This window comes from Paroedura picta, chromosome 9 (genome assembly GCF_049243985.1).
Source record: "Paroedura picta isolate Pp20150507F chromosome 9, Ppicta_v3.0, whole genome shotgun sequence".
Taxonomy (NCBI): Eukaryota; Metazoa; Chordata; class Lepidosauria; order Squamata; family Gekkonidae; genus Paroedura; species Paroedura picta.
The window spans coordinates 62438578-62460792 of NC_135377.1; the positions used below are offsets into that span (position 1 = coordinate 62438578).

A 22215-nucleotide genomic window follows, 5' to 3' on the forward strand; every position below is an offset into this window, starting at 1 on the left:
TGTTTGGCTCCTCTGCCTGTTCTCACAACATGCAGTGAATAAATGTACCATGCTGTCTAGGGGTCATGGTATTTTGTGTATTCTGGGGCTTATTGGGAATTGTATTATATGACGTTTTAGGACTAGATATTGTTATTTTATGAGATATTTTATTGTGAACTGCCGTGATCCAGCTTCCTGAGAGCAGCGGTATAAAAGTCAAATTAATTAATAAATGATAAAATAAATACCCTCCTCTAAAAGAGGCTCCAGTAGGGAACAGCCTTCCCTAAGCACTGCTAAGGCAGGCAGCCCGCCAAGGGGCTACGGAAAAAAGAGCAAGGGCAAGGTTATGCCTGGAAATGCCCCAGGAGTGGCCTCGGAAGGGAGGCAGGGTAGCATCTGGGATGAGAGCACAGGAGACCAGCAGGATCTGAGGCCTGTGAATACAGGCAGAACAGCCTCATAAAGCCTCAAGGGGCATGAGGCAAAGGTCCCCAGACAGTGAGACAATTGGCCCAGATTTCCTTCATTCACCATGGGCACCAAAGAGAGGGCCTTGGTGGAGTTTAGGGTCAGCCCACTTCCTGGCAATCCTTTATTAGGCCAGCCCAGGAAGGGTTAAGGAGCAGGGGTCAAACTACTTCCACAATATTCTGATGGTTTGAGAAGGGGGTCAAGGGTAAACTATAACACCCCCCCCCTTCCTTGCCCTAAGTGAGGCTTGACACCAGGCCAGGAAGAAAAGGGATGCTGGAGGCTGCTGTGATCCCAAACTCTGACCTGCCATCAGGATAGTCTGACAGCTATCAGCTATTGGTGAGCTCCCCCTCACTGGCAGTCTTCAAGCAAAGGTTGGATGCACACTTTTCTTGGATGCTTTAGGGTGCTTTGGGCTGATCATGCGTTGAGCAGGGGGTTGGACTAGATGGCCTCTGTCCCCTTCCAACTCTATGATTCTATGACAAATGCCTTAGTAGTTACCAGACGTCTACTAACCACAGGACTAAGCAAGGTCTAGAGCAGTGGTCCCCAACCTGCGGGCCGCGGCCCGGTGCCGGGCCGCGAAGGCCATAGCGCCGGGCCGCGGCTCCCTCCACCCGCCCCCCCTGCAGTAAAAAACTTCCCAGGCCGCAAGCTTGCGGCCCGGGAAGCTTCTTACTGCGGGAGGGCGGGGAGAGGGAATCAGGGCCGGGCCGCGCCCGGCGTGGCCCGTGCGGGCGTGGCCCGATGCGCGGGCGCGGCCCGATGCGCGGGCATGACCCGCGGGCGCGGCCCGATGCGCGGGCATGACCCGCGGGCGCGGCCCGATGCGCGGGCATGACCCGCGGGCGCGGCCCGATGCGCGGGCATGACCCGCGGGGGCGCGGCCCGATGCGCGGGCATGACCCGCGGGGGCGCGGCCTGTGGCCGTGGCCCGCGGGGGCGCGGCCTGCAGGTGCGGCCCGCGCGGACGCGGCCCGATGCCCTGCCGGTCCCCAGCCTCAGAAAGGTTGGGGACCGCTGGTCTAGAGAAGTAGACTCGGCTCTTAGAGATACAAGACCTGGCATTTTGCAGTTATTTAACTGTTTCTTTTTATTGTATTGTAAACCACTTTGGGGGATTTGGATAGAAGGCTGCCTATAAATGCACACTGAATAAAACGACCAATGCAGTTACATCTTCACTTGAATGCAGTCTCTTTTAGCTCAAGACCACTTTGAAACTTTACCTTTGGAAATGTTTCTTGAGATATTTCCATTGTGGTCCTGACTGTGAGTTTTCACTGGACTAGGAGAGTCTGTTTCTTCCGGACAAAGGTAAACATCAATAGGTCCTTGGGTACTAGCTAAATGTATCCGTTTGTTCTGCTGAGAAAAAGCACCCCACTTTTCAGCATGTTGTCTTTCAACACATTTATTATAAGTAACAAATACTGAGTGACGGCTCATTTTAGTAACGACTGATACGGTAATCAGAGCCAAGTCTATAGATAGAAGAGTAATGCACTTCTGCATCTGAAGAATTCAGTACCCTTTCAATGATACACAGGACATGACCATTTTCTGAACAATTCATACATGCAAGTAGGAATATTGCATGCTATTTGGTTGCCGTTCTCATCCCAGTCATTCTTGGAGGAGCTACCTGGGTCCCAGGATAATTCTTTAAGATACCCAAGAATACATATAAAACTACAAGATTTCACTCTTAAATCAGGAAACTCATTAGAATTAATCTACAAACAACTGATGTCCCCCAGAACAGCTTCAGTGGCAGAGCATCTGCTTGGTGTGAAGAACGTCCCAGGTGCAATCATGAGCATCTCCAGTTAAAAGGATCAATCTGTAAATGATGCAGAATATCTCCACCTGAGGCTTTGGAGATCTGCTCTCAGTCTGAGGAAATTACAGCAACTTGGAGGGCTTGATAGCCTGATTCCGGATAATGGTCAAGGCAAGCATTAATCTTGTCTAAGCTTGGACTTTCTGCATCCATGTCAGTGTCCTCCCATCACGTAAGGAGCCAAATACACGGAAAGTATCTATATAAGCTTGAATTCTATCTGAGGCTACGTATAAAAGCCCTTAGTGAAATTCTGGTATCTTCATAGTTAATTATGTTTTAGAAACTTTATGATGCAACCCCATTAGGCCTTAGTCATTTCCCTTGCTATTAACTTTTGGTTCCTGATTCCAGATAAGGAGGCTTCATTTGTCTGTGCATGAAAGGGCAGATCTTTTCATCTTATCCTAGAACCTTCCCAAGAATGCTGGAAAATTATGCCAAAAGTGGGAAATCCCTCAGTGTACAAGACGCCATGCAACATGGGTGCCTGGCAGTGAGGAGTAAGCCACTGCGGTTACTGTCAAACAAGGATTTCAGAACCTGGGAAGCTTAATAGTAGAGTGACATGACAGAATCCCAGAAGTCTATCTTTGATGAATAATATAGTCAGAGACTTACAAACACTGAGAGGGTTATGCAAGATAGAAATCACGTGGCAACAGCAAGGAAGGAAAGAAGGGAGGAAACATCTGATTGAAAGGGGAATGTGAAACAGAAGCTGCCCCAGGTACAGTGAACAGCACTGCATAAGGCCCTCTCTCTCAGCAGCTAGAGAGGAACCACAGAAAACTAGTCACAGAAGATTTTGTGAAAGAACAGAATAAGCAGGGAGCTGGGGAACACACAGGACAAAGGGACAGAATGTGAAACAAAAAGCCAAGATCACATGATCATCAGGAAAGATCAGTACAGAAGTTTGGACTTCCCATGGACTTCCCAGGAACTGCAAGTTTCAAATACAAAAAAGAAAGAAAAAGAAAAGACACAGGAAGTTCTCTTTACAGGAAGTGCTTTTCACACATAAAAAATTATCAAGTTCAGTAGAGCACATATACAAATATGGTAAAGGACGGTTGCTAACTGCAGTATTGAAAACGGGCGGGTTGGTTTAAAAGGAAAACCCCTAAACATGGGACAGTAGTTACAAGAAAAGTCATTCTTACCTCTACTGGGTTAGGCACTTCAAGTTTGGTTTCTGGAGGTGCTTTGACAAGTATGACAGTTTGGTCTTTAAGGCTACTAATTGCTCGAATATCTTCATACCTTATGTAAGCTAACGTGAGCCATGTTAAAGAATTCCTTAGAAAGTAGCACTTCAGTCACAAGTATTAGCATGCAGGATTAGGTTTTCAAATGCAATTTGTTGGCCCGTCAGCCTCTTAACTAGTCCTCCCTATTCAGCAAGAGGCATCATAGAAATGCTGCGACAAAAAATACTAAGCCAACTTCTGCTGAATGAAAACTACATAGCTACAACCAAGACACACAAAGCAATGTATAGATTTCTACACTGTTCTTTGTACAAGTCAGTTATAAACCAACAAGCCAACGTTTACAGAAAAAAGCTATGGTTAGACATGTCTTCAGTTATATAGAGATAGACCATTTTATTTCAGCATTAAAACAGTATGCATTTCATACAACTAAATACTAGAACCACATCCAACACATGTCCTGCTCTGTATTCTCAAGGACTAGCATAACAAGACAGTCCACCCTAACAGCTACAAAGAACTTTCCCCAATTGTAAAATTAGCTACCTGCACAAAATAGTGCCACAAAATAAAGCCAGAAGTAGCTCCAGATCTTCATACGATACACAGTATAGTTCCAGCTCCCAGCTGCAAGCTTCTCTTTCACCAAATTTAGAATTCCACCAGTCATTTAGAAGTGACACCTCTTCTGTTTATTTTAAAACTAGCCATTGCATTCTGCGGATGGCCTCCCCCTCCCCCTAGGACCTGGAAAGGCTGCAGGCAGGTGTTAGGGAATTCACCATCAGGGGCAGCTCTCATGCAGCAGGGATCTGCAGCCTCCAAGCCTCAGAGGGAAGTGGAAGGAGGAGGGGGTGGTCAGGGGTGGGGGATGGAAGGTAACTGGCTGGTCGCAGGACAGACAGGCAAGCCGGTTGGAGGAGGCTCTCAGGAGCAGGACAGCCACCCTGAGTAGGTGTTAAGCACTGAGTGACACTTACGCCATGAGACATGCTTCTCCTCCTAGGCCTTATCAAAAATATATAGTGGAACAGATAGTAACATATTGATAAATCTTTTCCCTATTGTATTACTGGTAGTATCACTTAATTCACTTACACTCAAAACCCTAGTGTGCCAGAAGTCATCTGGGCAGTACATCTTTCTATGCTAGCAAAAGCAACACATTTCCCTTAGGAATTTAGTCTCAACCATTATAAAGGATATCTCCGATTCTCAGAGTCTTCTCTTAGCATCTTGAGGTCAAGGGTGCAGCTTTGTATTAACTCGTCCAATTTCTTCTCTTCTTGGTTGAGTTCTGTTACCTCTTTAGACAAGCCTTGACAATGTGCCAACAAGTTCCCGTCGTCAGAAAGACTGCAGCCCCTAAAGAACAAAATGAGCAGATGGTTCAGACCTGTTCCTGAAGCCCAGTTGCCCAACGTAGAGAGCACCATTACTTCTCTAGGGCCTTTTGGTGACAGACAGTGGGGTGTTTCTTCACTTAGTCTTGGAAAGGGGGTTCTATGACTTCAGACCCAATAAAATATGTTCTCCGTTCTTTATCCAATGTCTTTACTTCACAACAGATAATTTTAAGGTTAAAAGAAAGTACAAGATTGGCCTTTGTGATGTTAAGTTCCCTTTTTAGCCAAGGGTCAGCTGAATCACATTTCATGACCTAGCTTATGCTACTTTCATATACATTGCATTTCTGGATCAAATCAGTTCATCTCATGTATACGTGCACACAACAGTAGCTAAGAGCCAGGGTTTCCTAACCATGGTATCGTGAGACCATACACTACTACAGAGGCCCTTTCATGGTACTGTGGCATGGGGGTTCTCAAAATGGCCACTGGGAGAGCTCTCCCACCCTGTGCTTGCTGTTTCTGACTCCAAGTAAAGAGGAAAGAAAAACGTTTTTAATTTTAAAAAAAGAATTCTCCCTGTATTTAGGCAGGTTGACCCACCCCTCCCAAAGTGGTCAATGACTGGCCTGAAGGGGGTTGAAAGGGGACGTGCCCCAGACATTTAAGGCTTTGCCAGCTGAGACTCCTCTGACATCTGGGGAGGAATGGCCAGCTGAAATCATGTCCTGGTACCTTGAAGCCTGAAATATATTTCAGTGGTACCTCCATGGTCAAAAGGCTGAAAAAGGCCGGCAGAAGTTATGAACTGTGAGGGCTTCTTGCATATCAGCCACTAGTTCCCTGACAGTACACACATGAACAGTGTTACACCTTGAAGGCCTCTTGAAGCCAATGAGCTTAGGAGGGTGTAATACTGCTTAGGATCACACTATGAATAGACTCGAAAATGCAAGTGACCTCCAGTGCCACAAATCAGTCTTTTAACCTCAAACCTCCACCCTAGGATTAAAAACAGCTTTCTACTGTGTTGTGCTGTGGACATGACTAGAAATCTAGGGTTAAATGAGGGAGGAGGCACCGCCTCCTTCCTCCCCGTGGTTCCTTTCTGGACTCGTCTATGCAATGCAAGAGGCTTTACTTAAGCATGCATTCTGAATTAAGGTCCAGAAAGAAGTTGTACAACGTGCTATATATTCAAACAACAATCATGAAGATCTGATCGAATTCGGCATTCCACCTCTGGCACCAAGGAGAGAGACAAGCTACACGTTGTATTTCTTGACAGCTTTTCTGTGCACAGGCAGGTCCAAAGATCAGCAAACTACTGCCCCTCACCCTGCCATTTTGGCTCAGGAAAACAATGCGAGGGGATGGGTGTGTGAAGGCTTGAGCCCCTCTATCATCATTCGAAGTTCAACCAGGCTTATGGAACATTTAAAATGCCTTTGCCCCAAACTCCCCTTGGGTACAACTTTTTTCTGAGCTTTAATTACTTTCAGTGCATATTTTGTAGATAAGCAAGTTTGGTCTGGGCACAATGAGTCCCTCAGAGATCCCCAGACATAAGCAAAATATATGGTGACACCATTTCAGATGGCCCCCAGCACACAGCAAACACACTGCTGTGATAGATTAGGTCTTCCTAAATAGGGAGGGCATGAACTAGCTTACAAACAAAATTTTGTGAAGAATTTTGCACATTTGTGGTTCACAAAATAATGTTCACAAACTGAAGAATCACCATAAGCTTCTATGAATTTAAAGGCAGCTCATGGCAGTTTGTGAAGAGCAGAAAGCAAGGGGTTAAATGGTTCTGAGCCATTTAAACCACTGCTTTCTGCTCTCCATTGCTTTTCATGGGGGAAGCTCCTGCTCCCCACAAAACCCAGCAGTGAGCAGAAAGCAGGGATCACAACCAAAATACAAACCAGTTCTGTTCACAAATCTACCTCCCAGTTCATATCAGTTTGTGGGTTGGACACAAACCAAACCACAAAAATGCAGTGCAGTTCATGCCTATCGCTATGTCTATTAGATCTAAGTTGCTTCCACTGAGTAAATAATTCCAGACTCAATTAAATATAATTTTAGTCATCACAGATATGATGGTGAGATCTGTCATCTGTTACAAAAAAATACTTACATCCACTGAATGTTGTTTTTCGATTTTTTCTTAATGAGATGGATACCTTCTAGAACATTGGTGATATCGTATATTCTTCTTTTTTGTACTTTAAGGACTTCTGCTGCTTTGTTCAGGTCTACAACACCATCTGGGGACTGGCTAAGCAGCTGAATAAACTTCTTGGTGAGAAGACCAAGGGAGGTATCATACCGCGTCTTTTCTGAAGGAGATTTTGGAGCTTGAAGGGAAAAAAAACTGAATTAAAATCCTGATAGTAATCTGAATTTTTACAAAAAAATGTACAAAACTGTTTTGTATGTTGTACTGCAGATCACGCAAGACAATTCTCAATTGGACATCTACAAGCTAGTGACCCAGAAGAGTTGTGGGAAAGGGGACACATTTGTTATCCACCTGTACTCCCAAAATCTCCTCATACAGTATTCTTTAATATGCCAGAAACTTAAGGAGACCCATTTATTCTCTACCTTTCCTTCAACTTCAACTGAGCTTCTTTCAGTACTTCCTTGTGTCTCAAGTTTTTTTTCCCAAAGAAAAAACTTGGGTATCCCATCTTTTTCTTTTGATTAACAAATCCATACCTCCCTGCATCATTGGGTATTCCGCAAGTAGGCAAAAATCCCCACTTTGTCTGTGGGGGACCTGGATTTGCTGTTGTCACACTAAATGTAGCGTTGGACAAGATTACCTTAACAGGCAGAACGTGAGGGAAATAGTAGTTTTTTAATTATTTTTACAAGACTTCACTGTTCCCTGGACATGATTTTGGTCCTTCCTCTGTGCCTCTCAGATGATACTACCACTAATTCACATGAACTAAAAACAGAGGCACATGAGAAATCAAGATGTAAGGGCCTGATTCCTTCTTAGCCAAGTAAAGGAGAACAAGAGATGGGAAAGACAAAAGAGGAAAGCCAGCCCAAAACTGGAGGAATGCTTGGGCATATATGCTGAAGTAGATCAAACTCCTGGCACTTTAAATCAGTGGTCCCCAACCCCCGGTCCAGGGACCGGTACTGGTTCGTGGATCAGTTGGTACCGGGCTGCGGCTCCTCCTCATCCTCCTCCCTGGCTGCTGCCTCGGGGGCTGCCCTGCCACTCTGCCACCGGCTCACCTTTGATGCTCTCCAGCAGCCGCCATGGCTGGGACTCCCCCATGGCGTGGCACTGCGCAGCTGCTGCTGGCAGTGCCCCCCAGTGGGCGGAGGGAAGTCAGGGGTGCCAGCGGGAAAGCAAGTGGAGCAGGGTCTCAGCCGGCGGCGACATCCCTCAGCAAAAGACTATCCCCCCGGGCCACAGTAAAATTGTCAAGCGTTGACTGGTCCCCAGTGATAAAAAGGTTGGGGACCACTGCTTTAAATTATACAGTATCTGTAAGCAGAGTGTTACATTAACCTCACCAGGCTCTAATTAGGGTCCTAAGGAGTTTGCTTTCCATTCCCTACATATATCTGATTTTCTGAATAAATGGGAGGCATAGATACAGTAAAATAATGCTTTCAGAAGAGGTTTCAAATTGTGTACTATCAGCTTATCAGTACTAGAAAGTAAGGAAGCTATATTTTTTATTCTTTTGGGATCCTTCCCTGGATCATAGAACAGGCTTGGTGCAGCTTGAAAAAGCACAATTAATGTAAGAAATTAGTTTTTGGGGGGAGAATTCTTCTAAGTCAATGTTTTATTTCCTTGAGGAACTTGTTAATATTATTACTTCTGTTAGGTCCACTGTAGAAACCACCTTGCAAAACGGGAGACTACCAGATCCTCGTTTGGACTTCAGTTGGAACTAACCTGTTGAACTGTTGCCTGGATTATCTTTTGTATTACACTTGTCGAATTGTTGTATTATTATACACTATCTTACAATATTGTTTAGTCATTATGTACTTTATAAATGATTATTTTGTACTTTTGGAAGCATTATTTCTATCGTTTCAGAGTCACGATTACAGCACTCTTTTTTTCTTTTTGCATTGGGCATTCAGCATGACATCTCTGGCACCGACCTCTAGAAGGCACCGGTACCAAGATATTAGAACCATGGCAATGGGATCACTGTGTGCAAGTGTGAAATGTGATATTTAGAGATGAATCTCATCTCAGTATATCATCTTTAAAAAATACACACATTTCCAGCCCTTATTGCTGCAGAAGTTGAAAACAAATTCAGAAAAAGGCTCTCGAATATGTCGAGGAGGTCCCTCTGTCGTGAATTCTAACTATTCTTGAAGTCCCATTGCATGCAGGTATCCAGGGCAGCACCAACATTCCGTTCTAGCCCCTTTCCCATCCCTATCTTCGCTGAACTTTTAAAAATGTTATATGCCATCCTAGAGCTTGCAAACAGAATTATACCCAGGGTGAGACATGCCTGTGCAGATCCCTACAAGCTCAAAGCAGAATTTCATTCTTCTTGGCACCCAATTTGATCATTTTGTTTGATACAGAATACACAAGCCAGCAGCTGTAACATTTACAGCACAACAATACACAGCTGAAACTTCTGAGAAACACCTAATTTTCCCTCACATTACGAGCAGATCCAACCAGTTTGGTGACACTTAAGTATACACTGAGCATGCTGACTTAAGTACTGGTGGATTCCCTACAAAGAGATGAGATTTATCTTTGTTTCATTTGAGATTAAAACTCTCTAAGAAGATCAAAAATGCTAAAGATCTAAGAAGCTAGCCTTGCATATAGTTGAAAGCATTACTTACTTCTTGGACTATCTGGGCTTCTAGTTGCAGCTCGCCCTTTCCCCTTTGGTGTTCTTAACCCTTCAGCTAGAAACTGCTGGCCACTTTCTCCTAGTTCCAGTCTTCGTTTCGCCTGCAAAGACAGGAGAGTGTCCCTATGAAGAGCAACACCAACATTGTAAGACTACACTCAAGATGCAGAAGTTTGGATGACCAGAAAAAAGAAAAAAAAAGATCACAAACCTTTCCCAACAACTAAAGTATTCCCAGACACCGCAGCATGTTTTTAGCTTGCTGCAAATGCCTAATGAGTAAAATCCTGTTTTATACAGGATAAACTCCTAATGGCATATGAACTCTTCTGCATAGCAGTACTCACCCCATGGCTTGCAGACAAGCAAACTCATAACCGTTAATCAAAAGACCCACATAATTAGTGTTTTTCCTATCTTTTCTCTCCTCAGCATACACTCAAACAATTGCCGGTTAACTACAGACCTGGATAACCCAGGCTAGCCTAATCTTGGAAGCTAAGCAGGGTCGGCCCTGGCTAGTATTTGGATGGAAAACCACCAAGGAATAGCAGATTCAGGACACTGAGCCAGGCAGTGGCAAATCACTTTTGTTAGCCTCTTGCCTGGAAAATCCTACAAGGTTGCTGTAAGTTGGCTGTAACTTGACAGCAAACACTATCACAATTTTTTAAATTTCTGGAGTATCATAGAATCACAGAGTTGGAATGGACCTCCAAGGTAATCTAGTCCAACCCCTTGCACAATGCAGGAACTTACAACTACCTGCCCACCCACAGTGACCACCTCTTCCTGTTCCTGCTGGTTCCCAGAGTTGACTTGTTCCATGTTGCTTGTTGTTACCACTTTATTATTGTTAACCTAAGTTATCTGTACTGTTTCTGTTTTATGTGAACTGCCCTGAGCCCTTGGGGAGGGCGGTATATAAATATGATATAATGTAAATGTTAAAAGTTCATCTAACACCCCACAGCAACTATTAGCAATACCCTGGGTATGCAAGGAGGGGCCACAAGAGACAAACATTGGCACATCCCTTCCTGCCCAAAATCTGCCTAACGTCATAAAATCAGCATTTCTGTCAGATGGCTATCTAGCCTCTGCTTAGAAACTTCCAAAGGAGAATCCATGGAGAATCCACCACCTCCCAAGGAAGCCTGTTCCACTGAGGAACCACTCGGTCAGGAACTTCTTCTGGATGTTTAACAGAACATTATTTAGAATTAATTTCAACCCACTGGGGCAACAGAAAACACTTCTGCTCCATCTTCTATATGGCAGCCCTTCAAGTATTTGAAGATGGTTATCATATCAACTCTTAGTCGTCTTCTCTCCAGGCTAAGAAGAAGAAGAAGAGTTGGTTCTTATATGCCGCTTTTCTCTACTTGAAGGAGGCTCAAAGTGGCTTACAGTCACCTTCCCTTTCTTCTCCCAAGCTCCCTGAACCTTTCCTCAGATGACTTGGTCTCCAAACCTCTCATCATCTTTGTAGCCCTCCTCTGGACTCACTCCAGTTTCTGTACATCTTTCTTCAGTTGTGATGCCCCAAACTGAATACAGTACGAAAGCGGAGTATAGGGGTAACATCATCTTGCATGATCTGGACACTATACTTCTTTTAATACAGCCCCAAATCCTATTTGCCTTTTTGGCCACTGAGTCACACTGCTGACTCATGTTCAGTGTATGGTCTACTAAGACCCCCAGATCCTTTTCGCATTTACTATTGCCAGCATATAAGGTTGTCTCTCTGCACCACTGTTGACTTTGTGTGACCTTCAGAACCCTTGTTCTCTCCCTGGCATGGGGCTTGCTGCTCAGGGGAGAGTAAGATGCACAAGGTTATTCAACGTCTTGCCAGGGAGAGAGCAAGAAAGCAGCAAAGACAAGGGAGATGCCTGCTCTGGGGCCATCAACAGCAGACTGATGCAACTCTTCACAAGAAGGCTGCGTATCCTTCATGTCTACTCTCAGAGTAACACACAGGAAGCATGTAATATAAATATCACCAAGTAAGCACAATGTTTGTGTAGACAGATTGGGCAATCCCCCTAAATACCAACATCTATGTTCTAAATCAACTCAATTGCAGCTGATAAGAGTACAAAGAAGTTCTGTCACATCTCCCTAGAAAGCACAACGTTCACATTCCTGTTACAGATGGAAAATAGTTTGTTGGGCTGCACCACAATCACATTTGGGACCTGATATTTTGCCTGATTTAAAAAAATAGGTCTACACAACCAACCTGCCAAAGCCTGTTCTTATTCCATTAGCCATCTTCCATGCTTTTATTTATTTATTACATTTTATACCATCCTCCCTTGTGGCTCAGGATGGTTCACAGAAAACATGACTCTGATATAACAGATACAACACAAACTCAGTAAGTGCATCAGCATCAACAACACTGAGCATTTAATCATTCAGTATTTAAACCATTTAACATTTTGACAATAACCCAGCAGATTGGTCAGATCGAAATTGCTCCATGGCACGTCCAGTAGGCATATCCGATAGAAGGGGGTTCTGGAGGGTCCAGTAGATATTGTTGGCTCACTGGTCCCAACCAGAACCTTGTCGGAAGAGCTCCGTTTCCAGGCCCTGAGGAACTGTGCTACCTCTGGCAGATTTATGTGACAAGTTAAATCCATTTGTTGATGTTTATCATGTGGAACTGCTTGCAACCATTCATTCCCTAGTTCAAAATTTTGAGAGTAAGACTGCCTTGGTGCCCAGAGGAGATCAAACTGACCATGGAGAAAGCCTTTGGGACAAGGGATTTACCCAAGACCCTTCAGCATCTTCCCAGTTCTGCATGATTATTAGTTCCTAGGTGGCCAACAGCATCATCGTATTTTTGGTGTTTTATTGCATATACCAAAGTTACTTCAGCTGAAAACGCAGTATATTACTTCCTGGCAAGCCACATCAGGTTTCCTCTGCTCCAAGACACTTAAAAAGCTCTAATATGGCAGCTAGAGATAAACATTCTGCAAGCCCTGGACAGATGTAGTTGTTGATACTTGCATTATTTCCAAACCACACAAGTGGTATTATTCAGATATAAAAGGATATCTACATTCACCATGCAAGAGAACTGGAGTCCTGAGAGCAGCTACATTCTAACAAGCCAACTCTGCAGGACAACCTGTCAAACTTGAGGAATTTTAGTTAAATAAAAGCAAGGTATATGAAATATCAACACGTCAGCAGTGATGCACCTTGCTATTGCATAGATTCACAAGCAAACACAAAAGCAACAAACACCAGTGAAGACAATACTTTTCATAAAAAGCACAAATTTGTATATAAGGGTAAGAAAGCTTATAGAACAGTAGGAAAAAAGTTTGTCTGACACACGTCAATATACTTTATGCAGGTCATTGTTAATTCGTTTTTAAGGGGAAAGTACTGCTCTGAGATGCTGCTAAACTTTTAAAACATGTGAGCTTCTTTGAAGGCTGAAGCAGTTTACCAAGGCAGGGGTAAAACGAACAATAGCTCTGAAAAAAAGAAGACTTAATTTCAGTTTCTAGCACCTGTGGTTGGGTTAACAGCCAGGAAAGAGTTGTGCACAAGATTGCAGAGCTAGAGAGAACAATGGCTGGACAGATTCACGGCATACAGTCATGTATCCCTTATAAATGGTATATTCTGCAGCTACTGTACTGAAGAGCTCTGCTGCCTAATTATTTTTTTTAATGAGGTCAGGTAAGCTCAAGTCTTCAACATTTGACTAAATAGAAGCACCACCTACCCATGGATTCCAACAATGGATAAAGATTAGTTCATTTAGGGGCTCACATCACTGTGGTCAGCACAAAGCCAACATACACCAGTTAACTTGATTGTTATGGACAAATGTATACGATAGAGGGATTTAAGGAGCTTTTTTAAGGCTGGAAAGAATGGCCAAGGACACTCATTGCAATTGCTCTATGATCACTCAAAGTGGTCAATGCAGCTGTGAAATCAAACCGCGAATAACACTGGGCTGGAACGCAATGTTAGGCATGAACTGAATATGGAAAAGTAAGGATATCAGCCTTAATACAAAGTGCTGGCTAGTCAATCCCATTGTCTTCCCCATAACAACCTATGGATGTGAAAACTGGACCCTGAAGAAGGAAGACAGGAGGAGAATAGATGCTTTCGAATTACGGTGTTGGAGACTAATGCTGCGAATACCATGGACAGCCAAATTTACCAACAAGATAGTTTTAGAGAGGAGCAAACCAACCATGTCATTAGAAGGCAAGATATTACGGCTAAAACTTACTTACTTTGGACACATCATGCGATCAAACTCTTTAGAAAAATCATTAATGCTCGGCATGGTCAACGGCAAAAGGAAATGTGGTCGCCAAAGGATCCGCTGGCTCGTCACGATCAAAGCCGACGCAGGGATGACCATGAATTAACTGAAAGAAGCGGTCATTGACAGAGACGAATGGAGAAAACTTTCCTATAGAATCGCTGAGGGTCGGACTTGACTGAACGGATAACATCATCCATCACATATACTGCGCATATAGCTATGAACTCCAAAGTAATGGCATCAGCATTTAGAAATCTATCCCATGAGTGTGGCATTTTGTCTCCTTAGAAATGCAAACTAAAACCAATTTGTGTTTATAGACCATGTAATGCAACTGATGCTTTTGAGAGAAGCTCAGAGGCAAAAGCTAGTTCAGTTCTCATTTCTTTATTTCCAATTCTCCAAATTCTGACAAATTATCCAGATTGTAGTCCGTTTTTCAAATTAGAACATTCTTCAGATTCCAATAATAACATGCAACTACATAACAATTAATTTTTCTAAAGCAGGGGTAGTCAACCTGTGGTCCTCCAGATGTTTGTGGACTACAATTCCCATGAGCCCCTGCCAGCAAATGCTGGCAAGGGCTCGTGGGAATTGTAGTCCATGGATATCTGGAGGACCACAGGTTGACTACCCCTGTCCTAAAGGATTTGGAGCAATATCGAGAAAATATCTGAGGGTCTGTTAGTCGGCATTTAGAAATCCCTTAGGAAACACAATTGTAATGCACTTTATTATTAATGGAATCTGAAGTAGTATGTTGTAATTTGAAACAAGGATTACAAGCCATATAACGTCAGAATTTGAAGAATTGGAAATAAAGTGAAAACTGAACCTGCTTTAGTTTCTGACCAACCCAAAGCTGTGTCAATGTTCCTGCTTAAATAGTTATGTTATGATTGTTATATCTGTTGTATCTGTTGTAAACTGCCCAGAACTGTATGGAGGGTGGTACAAAAAACAAAATAAATAAAAAATTAATAAACTTCTATCAAAAGTATCACTGGCCTATATACCCGGATTGGTTGTTTATTCTTGAGTTGATTTTTGAATATTTCTATCTACCTTCTTATTTTTGGTGCATCCTTAGAAAGGCAGTAAACATCTCCCAGTACTATTAGCATCTTAAGAATTTGAGCTGGCTGCCGGTGAAATAAGGGAAAGACAATATGCACATCTTAACTATGGCTTGTGGGTAGTTCTCTGAATGACATTTTTTTAAAAATCCACCATCAAAAATGAAATACTAGCTCTGTGGCAACCTGCATCAAGGAAACTGTACCAATTTAGTGGTGACTCAGAACATCAGCTATGAATGGAAAATGGAAGCCCCATCATCACAGAGAAGATTCAGAAGCTAATTTATTTACTCAAGCATCATCTTGCTCAGCCAGTCAAAGCTTAACCAGACAAACGATTCAGATTATCAGACACATTCAGGCTTTACAATGGCCAATATCCTTCATCCTTTGAAAACTTCAGAATTCTAAGCAGGATATTGTATCCTACATTTTGTCCTCCAAGCTCAGGATAATGTAAGGTTATTTTAATATTCACAATCCTGCGGGGTACACTATGCTTCAAAAAGGCAGTGAAATACTAGACTACCTAGACAGCATCATGACAGTGTTAATATTTCTCCTTTTCTTTTGAAATTCAGCTGCCTGGGCTTCCTTTATTAAGGAGGCCAGCATAGGGAAAGAGGAGATATTAACCCATTCTTCTCTTGCCCTTTTCTCAAAAAGTCATGCCAAGCTTTTATTGGAGTTGGGGAAACTTGCAGGTAGCCACCCACCCACCCACCCACACAGATAAAAGCCACTCCCCTTGAGAAAGACCCCACCATGAGGAAACAGCAAGATAGGAAAGATTTAAAGTTTCCACTTTCCCCATACTCGTCTCTCGAGAAAGTAATGACAGGTAGCTGAATTTATAAAAGAACAGAATAAATTGCAGTGTATTTGAACTCTGGCTGGGCAGGAAAGCAATTTTAGGACAGGCAGCAAAGCAGTCATCAAATACTTCTACAGTCATAAAGTAACTAGGTGTAGTGAAAAGTCTTTGTAACTAAGCCATAATTAAATTGCAGTGATATCATTAACACAGAGGTAGAAAACTACCCTGGAATGGCAGACTCATTACTGACGTATTGATCTCGAAATTATTTATGACCATCAGAGGTTTCAAAAGCTGTTTCTGGAACTTGGGTTGATTCTGACCTAGCCAGTTGCTTTAATTAAATGAATAAAATATATATTCTCAATTCAAGACATGTGATAGTGTAGTGCAGTGGTATCAGTATATGACTAGAATTGGGATCACCCAGGTTTGGCAAAACATTGCTGAAGGGCTCCCAGGTGCTCTGGCCACTGGTATGGGGGCGAGGGGGTAGGTTTTCCGCTCCAAGTTGGAAAACCCCAGGAGATTTGGGAGTGGAGCCTGGAGAGCACAGGGGCTTCAATGGGATACTGGACACTATACTGGACACCTTCCATTTTCTTCTGGCGACCTGTAGTCTGGAAATGAACTTTAATTCCGGAGGAACCTCAAGTCCCACCTGGAAGCTGGCATTGCTGGATGACCTTGCCTTGGACCAGTCTCACACACTAACTAAACTACCTCACGGGTGCATTGAGAGTAAAACGAAAGAGAGGAGAATAATGTAAGCTGCTTTGGATGTTCACTGGAGATAAAGGCAAGATAGAAATAAAGTAAGTACATACAACTCGGATCACTAAAATTCTGCCCAAAGGTTCTAAAAGATGTTTAGCAAGTGATGCCTTCTATAACTTGATGGCCACCATTAAAGGACTGTGAAAACTCAAAATGTATCTAAAATGGCCGCTCAAGTACAACAGATATTCTAGAGGCAGGATATTCACTTTAACAGCTTTGCCATGACTCAAACTGAAATCCCTGTTCCTTACTACAAGTTTCAGTTCTAGAAGTTAGAGCATTTGAAACACATGTCGTCATCTTCTAGCATTTTTTATAATCAACACCACATAAACTGGAGAAGCCGGGGAACGTAATAATGATTTCCCAGAACAGTGTAGCAAATACATATTCCATCTCACAGTTCTGATTAACTGTAGGTTATTCTTGTTGGCACACTTTAAAGCACACCTTTTGGCAGAATGCTATGGCAAGTTTGCAGGAATTCCTTGGGAACAAAGACAGTGTTTATATATGGAGCCCAGATACTAGAATCACCCTTGGGATGGGAATTAAACGTTGTGACAATCCAAAAGCCTCTACCCTGGTGCCTGTCCTGGCTACCTGCCCTGTCTTTTCTGAAGATGCTCACATTTTAAATATTCTCACAGGTAATACCAGAGTTTATAGAAGCTGCTAATAAGTACATTTCAGTAGCAATGAAAACTCATGTTAAAATATGTATTTAATTATAAAAAATTAACATAGCTGGATCAATATTTTAATCTAACACTTGTTTTAATGGAAGTGGAACATATCAAGCATTTTATTTATGTGACAGGCACTTAATTTCTCTTTAGTGGCTAAATATTTTCCAGTTTTAGAGCTAGATAGAGATATTGCCTGTAATGGTGAGGTAGAGCAGCTGATACTGACTGAAGTATTCAATAATAACTTCGCTGAGCCTGGAGGCACTTTGTGAATTTTAAGATAAGGTAGTGGATGCCACTACAAAATGGCTGCCATAGGAACAATTACAAAACATTAAGAGGTGAGGGAAGGGGGAGCTATTTCTAGCTGGGCATTCCCTGCAGACAAAGGTGATAAGTCCCAGGTTCTTCTTACCTTCTGCTCAAGTGAGAAGGAAGAGCAAGTCAGGATGGCCTCTGTGTTTATGGGGGAAATATCCTTTTGAGAAGGAGAAAGTGGGTATCATCGTGTTCACATTAGTTAATACAAGCTGTCCATGGACAACTCATTGGAGATGGATGTCCTAGGGGAATCAAATCCTTCACTGTTTTCCCACAACATTTATTGCAAACACTTCTGTTTAATTGACAGTAAGCAAAATCATATGTAGGGAAGGTGGGGAACCTGTTTTTTTGGAGAGGGTGTTAAACAGTGTAGATTTTAACTCCTTTGTAAGCAAGACACCAACATGAAACTGTTTCCAAGAAGCAAATGAACAGTGCAAAGTAGATGGAATAACAGAGATGCACTATGGCTATATTTTCCCTTTTTCTGGGAAACAAAGCATTTTTGTGACAAATGACTAACTTCCAAGCAGAGCTTTTGGCTCGGCAACATAATTCACTGCTCTAAAGATTTGAAAATCTAAGAGAGTTATAGGCATCAAGAGTTCAGGTATTCTACTCACGCCGTTAGTCAGCAAGAGCCTCATTTACTCATTAAAAAGTGAAGCGCACCTTTGAATCACAACCAACTCATGGAAACCCAATGAAGTTCCATCTCATGGGGTTTTCAACACAAGAGATAAGCAGACTTCCACTGAGTAGCAGCCTCAGTCTTTCTTGGTGGTCTTCCATCCAAGTACTAATCCTTATCCATTTCTGAGCTCCAAGATCAGTCTGGACTAGTAGGGCTACTACATCCCATTTATTAGCTGAGAGTAAAAATCCTAAGAACAGAAGCTCTTAACAATTTCAAACTTTAGAAACATCACAGAAAAACCAAGGAAGGGGCATGTTTTAGTAAATTACTCTTTTAGTAAGTGCATTTGGAAACCTAGCAATAGGTTACTTACAGCCTTATTGGAATTACATTTAGGAAAAACTGACCATAATAAAAATCTTTTTTTTTAAGGAAGCATATATGTTACATATAGCCAGAGATTAGCAGTGCTTTGGAAGTTTATTATGAGATAACCCAACAAAAGGTCTTCATAAACTGTGTACTGAATTTTGAAATTGTTTACCTGATAATGCAGAATTTGTTTACTATGAAATGGAGAAAGCATCACTTCATGAATACGACATCTACAGTATTTGCTGGCGTATAAGACTACTTTTCCCCCCTGAAAAACATGCCTCCAAGTGGGGGGATCGTCCTATACGCCGGGTGCACTTCAGTTGGGATAGACATAGCTGCCCATAGTGGCCTCCCGATGCCCGCCCACCTCATTCTACATACCATCCAGTACTGCGCGGTATCCAGCGCGGCGGGTCATCAGCGTGGCTGCGGCGAACAAAAGCAGCGAGACAGGGGTGCCAGCCTTTTCGGCATGACTGGCCCAATCTGCTCGGTGGAAAGGAGTGGCGCTCCGGCCCGCCCCTTGTCTACGCAAAGCTTGCACATGAGCACTAGTGCCAGTCACAGGGAGATGCAGGGGCGGGCCAGAGGCGCTGTGGCCGTACAATGGTGACAATGACAGGTACTGTAATGTAATATAACAAACTCTATATTTTGAGTGGAAATGTTGGGGGGTCATCTTATATGCCGGCAAATACGGGTAAATGTGATGCGCTCCAATATGCAGTGAAAGCATTGTATTTTGAAAGGATTAACTGAGTTTCTCAGTGTTCTTCAGAAAACAAAATACTACAAACAGGTACTTGGGCTACATTTTGCTTTAGCACATCTCAGGTACAAAGTATACACACAGTGCCAGTGGGGAAGAACACGCATGTAAACTGGCATTTAAAAATACATGACAACAGGTTTCTCTATTTTTATGTGGTATCTTAAGAATCTCTATACATCTTCATAATTGAAACATGATTGAAACAGACTACCGAAATTATAAAACACACTATGAGAAGGAAGGTCACCAGGCAACTGGCAGATGTCTCAAGGGATAACATAAGAATGCTACTGAGTTTACCACAAAGTTTCTGGTAATTCCCAGAGAGTCATGACATCATATCCGGGTTTTCCCTAGAAGTGATGCAATGCTGTCAAAAAGGGATTATTTTTCTCTTGCCAGCTACCAGCGCTGTGGCAAGCAATGGGAACTAGGGGCAGGAAATCTACCTACAGCAAGAACCTAGCAACCTTAATATTATAGTAAAATCAGAATGTACCTCATTTTGGCACCCTTTTTGAGAAACTTCACCATATTGAGGAGACAAAAAGGGTAATCCTATGTAGAGTTAATTCAATCTAAACCAACTGAAAGCAAAAGGCTTTGACTGGGAAAACCCTACATAAGACTATACTGTAAAACTTTCCTGTTTTCCTCTGCTTCCACTGCAGAACAAAGCCTCTTTATAAATATTGAGTAAATCTTCTTCCATGTGTTCTTAGTAAGCAGCAGTTCTTCTTTCCTCTACCCCTTACTGGGACAACCATCTCTGACTTCCTCTTGCCTACTGTATCCAAAAACCTTGGTTCCAGCATATAGAACAGGAAGCAATTTTTTCAGTCCCAAATGAGGGTGCAACAAACTAGTAAGAGCCCTAACCTGGGTCAGCCAGTCTAATCCAATCTCACCAGATCTTGGAAGCCAAATTGGACTAGGCTCAGTTAGTACTTCGATGGGAACCCCCAAAGTCCAGAGTTGCCACAAAGAAGTAGGCAATGGCAAACTATCTCTGTTTGTTGCTTGCGCTGAAGACCTTACAGGGTCACCACAAGTTGGTTACGACTTCTTGGAACTCTAGACCAGTGGTCCCCAACCTTTTTATCATTGGGGACCAGTCAACGCTTGACAATTTTACTGAAATCCGGAGGGGGGTAGTCTTTTGCCGAGGGATGTCACCCCTGCTCCACTTGCTTTCCCGCCGCCGCCCCTGACTTCCCACCGCCTGCTGGGGACCGCTGCCAGCAGCAGCTGCGCAGTGCCATGCTGAGGGGGAGCTCCAGCCATGGCGGCCGCTGGAGAGCAACAAAGGTGAGCTGGCAGCAGAGTGGCAGGGCAGCCCCAGAGGCAGCAGCTGGGGAGGAGGACGAGGAGGAGCTGTGGCTGGTACCGACTGATCTACGGACCGGGACCAGTCCCCGGACCGGGGGTTGGGACCACTGCTCTAGACCACAAACTACTATGGAAACATTGAATCCCAGGCAACTGGATTCACTTCCAAGTAAAAAAGATCCAGACATTTAGTGTCTTGGTTCATACATTCTTTTCCCAGTTTACAAAATTGCATGCAGTTATTTCACCGGTCTTTTGTACCTTCTACTGGTAATCAGTCCCTCTCAAGGAGGTTTAACACCAGCCCTTCTCATTTTTTAACATAGTACTAGGTAATAAGCACATCCTATTTCTCTCTTATATAAGTCTTTCAGCAACAAGGTCAAGAACCACACCTTCTCTTGTGTTCTGACTCCCATGTATAAACGCATATTTCACATCAATTAAAAAGACCACCAGCAGGGAGGGAATATGGCAGTAACATCTGGAGTGAGAGTTGGTTCCCCCCTTCTAGTTCTAGGTATGAAGCTTGAGTATGATCAAATATGGGAACCTTTTGGTACAACATCAGTCAATCAGTCAATAGCCTTTAACTGGTCTAAATGGTAAAAGGTTTTAGCCCATGGCTCTTGGATAAACAGGTCCATTGGAACAAAGACTGGTCAAGCTTTTTATTTAAGCTATATTTCTTCTGTTGATGTTAGCTGCTTTGTGTCGCTTTGGAAAGCAAACCCAAGGATATTTCAGTAAACAGAGGAGGCCTCTGAGACACAAGAACTCTCACCCCTCTGAAATCTTTAGTGTCCCTAGGGTTACATCTAGAAGCCAGCTAACCAGACATGCAAAAGTACACATTGCATTAATATTCCTCCATAAATGGTATGGAAGAACATCTTTTAATAAAAATAGTCAGTACTATCTTCCTTAGTTTTACTGTTTAACTACCATGCAAACCCCTAAACTATTTGATGGAGTACCAAAGTTCCCCAGCCAATGCTGCCTAGAAGAAGAGTGGGTTCTTATATGCCGCTTTTCTCTACCTAAAGGAGTCTCAAAGCGGCTTACAATCGTCATCCCTTTCCTCTCCCCACAACAGACATGCTGTGGGGTAAGTCAGGCTGAGAAAGCCCTGATATTACTGAAGAGTTGGTTCTTATATGCCACTTTTCTCTACCCAAAGGAGTCTCAAAGCGGCTTACAATCACCTTCCCTTTCCTCTCTCCACAACAGACACCGTGTAAGGTGGGTGAGGCTGAAAGAGCCCTGATATTGCTGCTCGGTCAGAGCAGTTTTCTCAGTGCTGTGGGGAGCCCAAGGTCACCCAAGCTGGTTGCA

At 43.1% G+C, this 22215-nt stretch overlaps 1 protein-coding gene across 2 annotated transcripts in view; it reads right to left on the reverse strand.

Moving 5' to 3' along the window:
- The window catches only part of E2F3 (E2F transcription factor 3), a 34485-nt gene that overhangs the window by 2508 nt on the left and 9762 nt on the right, over positions 1–22215 (reverse strand). The window contains exons 2-6 of one of the 2 annotated variants that reach the window (XM_077353036.1): positions 9741–9852; positions 7018–7237; positions 4729–4887; positions 3472–3586; positions 1692–1827 (exon numbers count right to left, since the gene is read on the reverse strand). In XM_077353036.1, coding sequence (XP_077209151.1) covers positions 1692–1827; positions 3472–3586; positions 4729–4887; positions 7018–7237; positions 9741–9852 — 742 coding nt within the window. Of the gene's footprint in view, positions 1–1691; positions 1831–3471; positions 3587–4728; positions 4888–7017; positions 7238–9740; positions 9853–22215 lie in introns of both variants that reach the window. The other variant, XM_077353035.1, reaches the window with a different exon arrangement.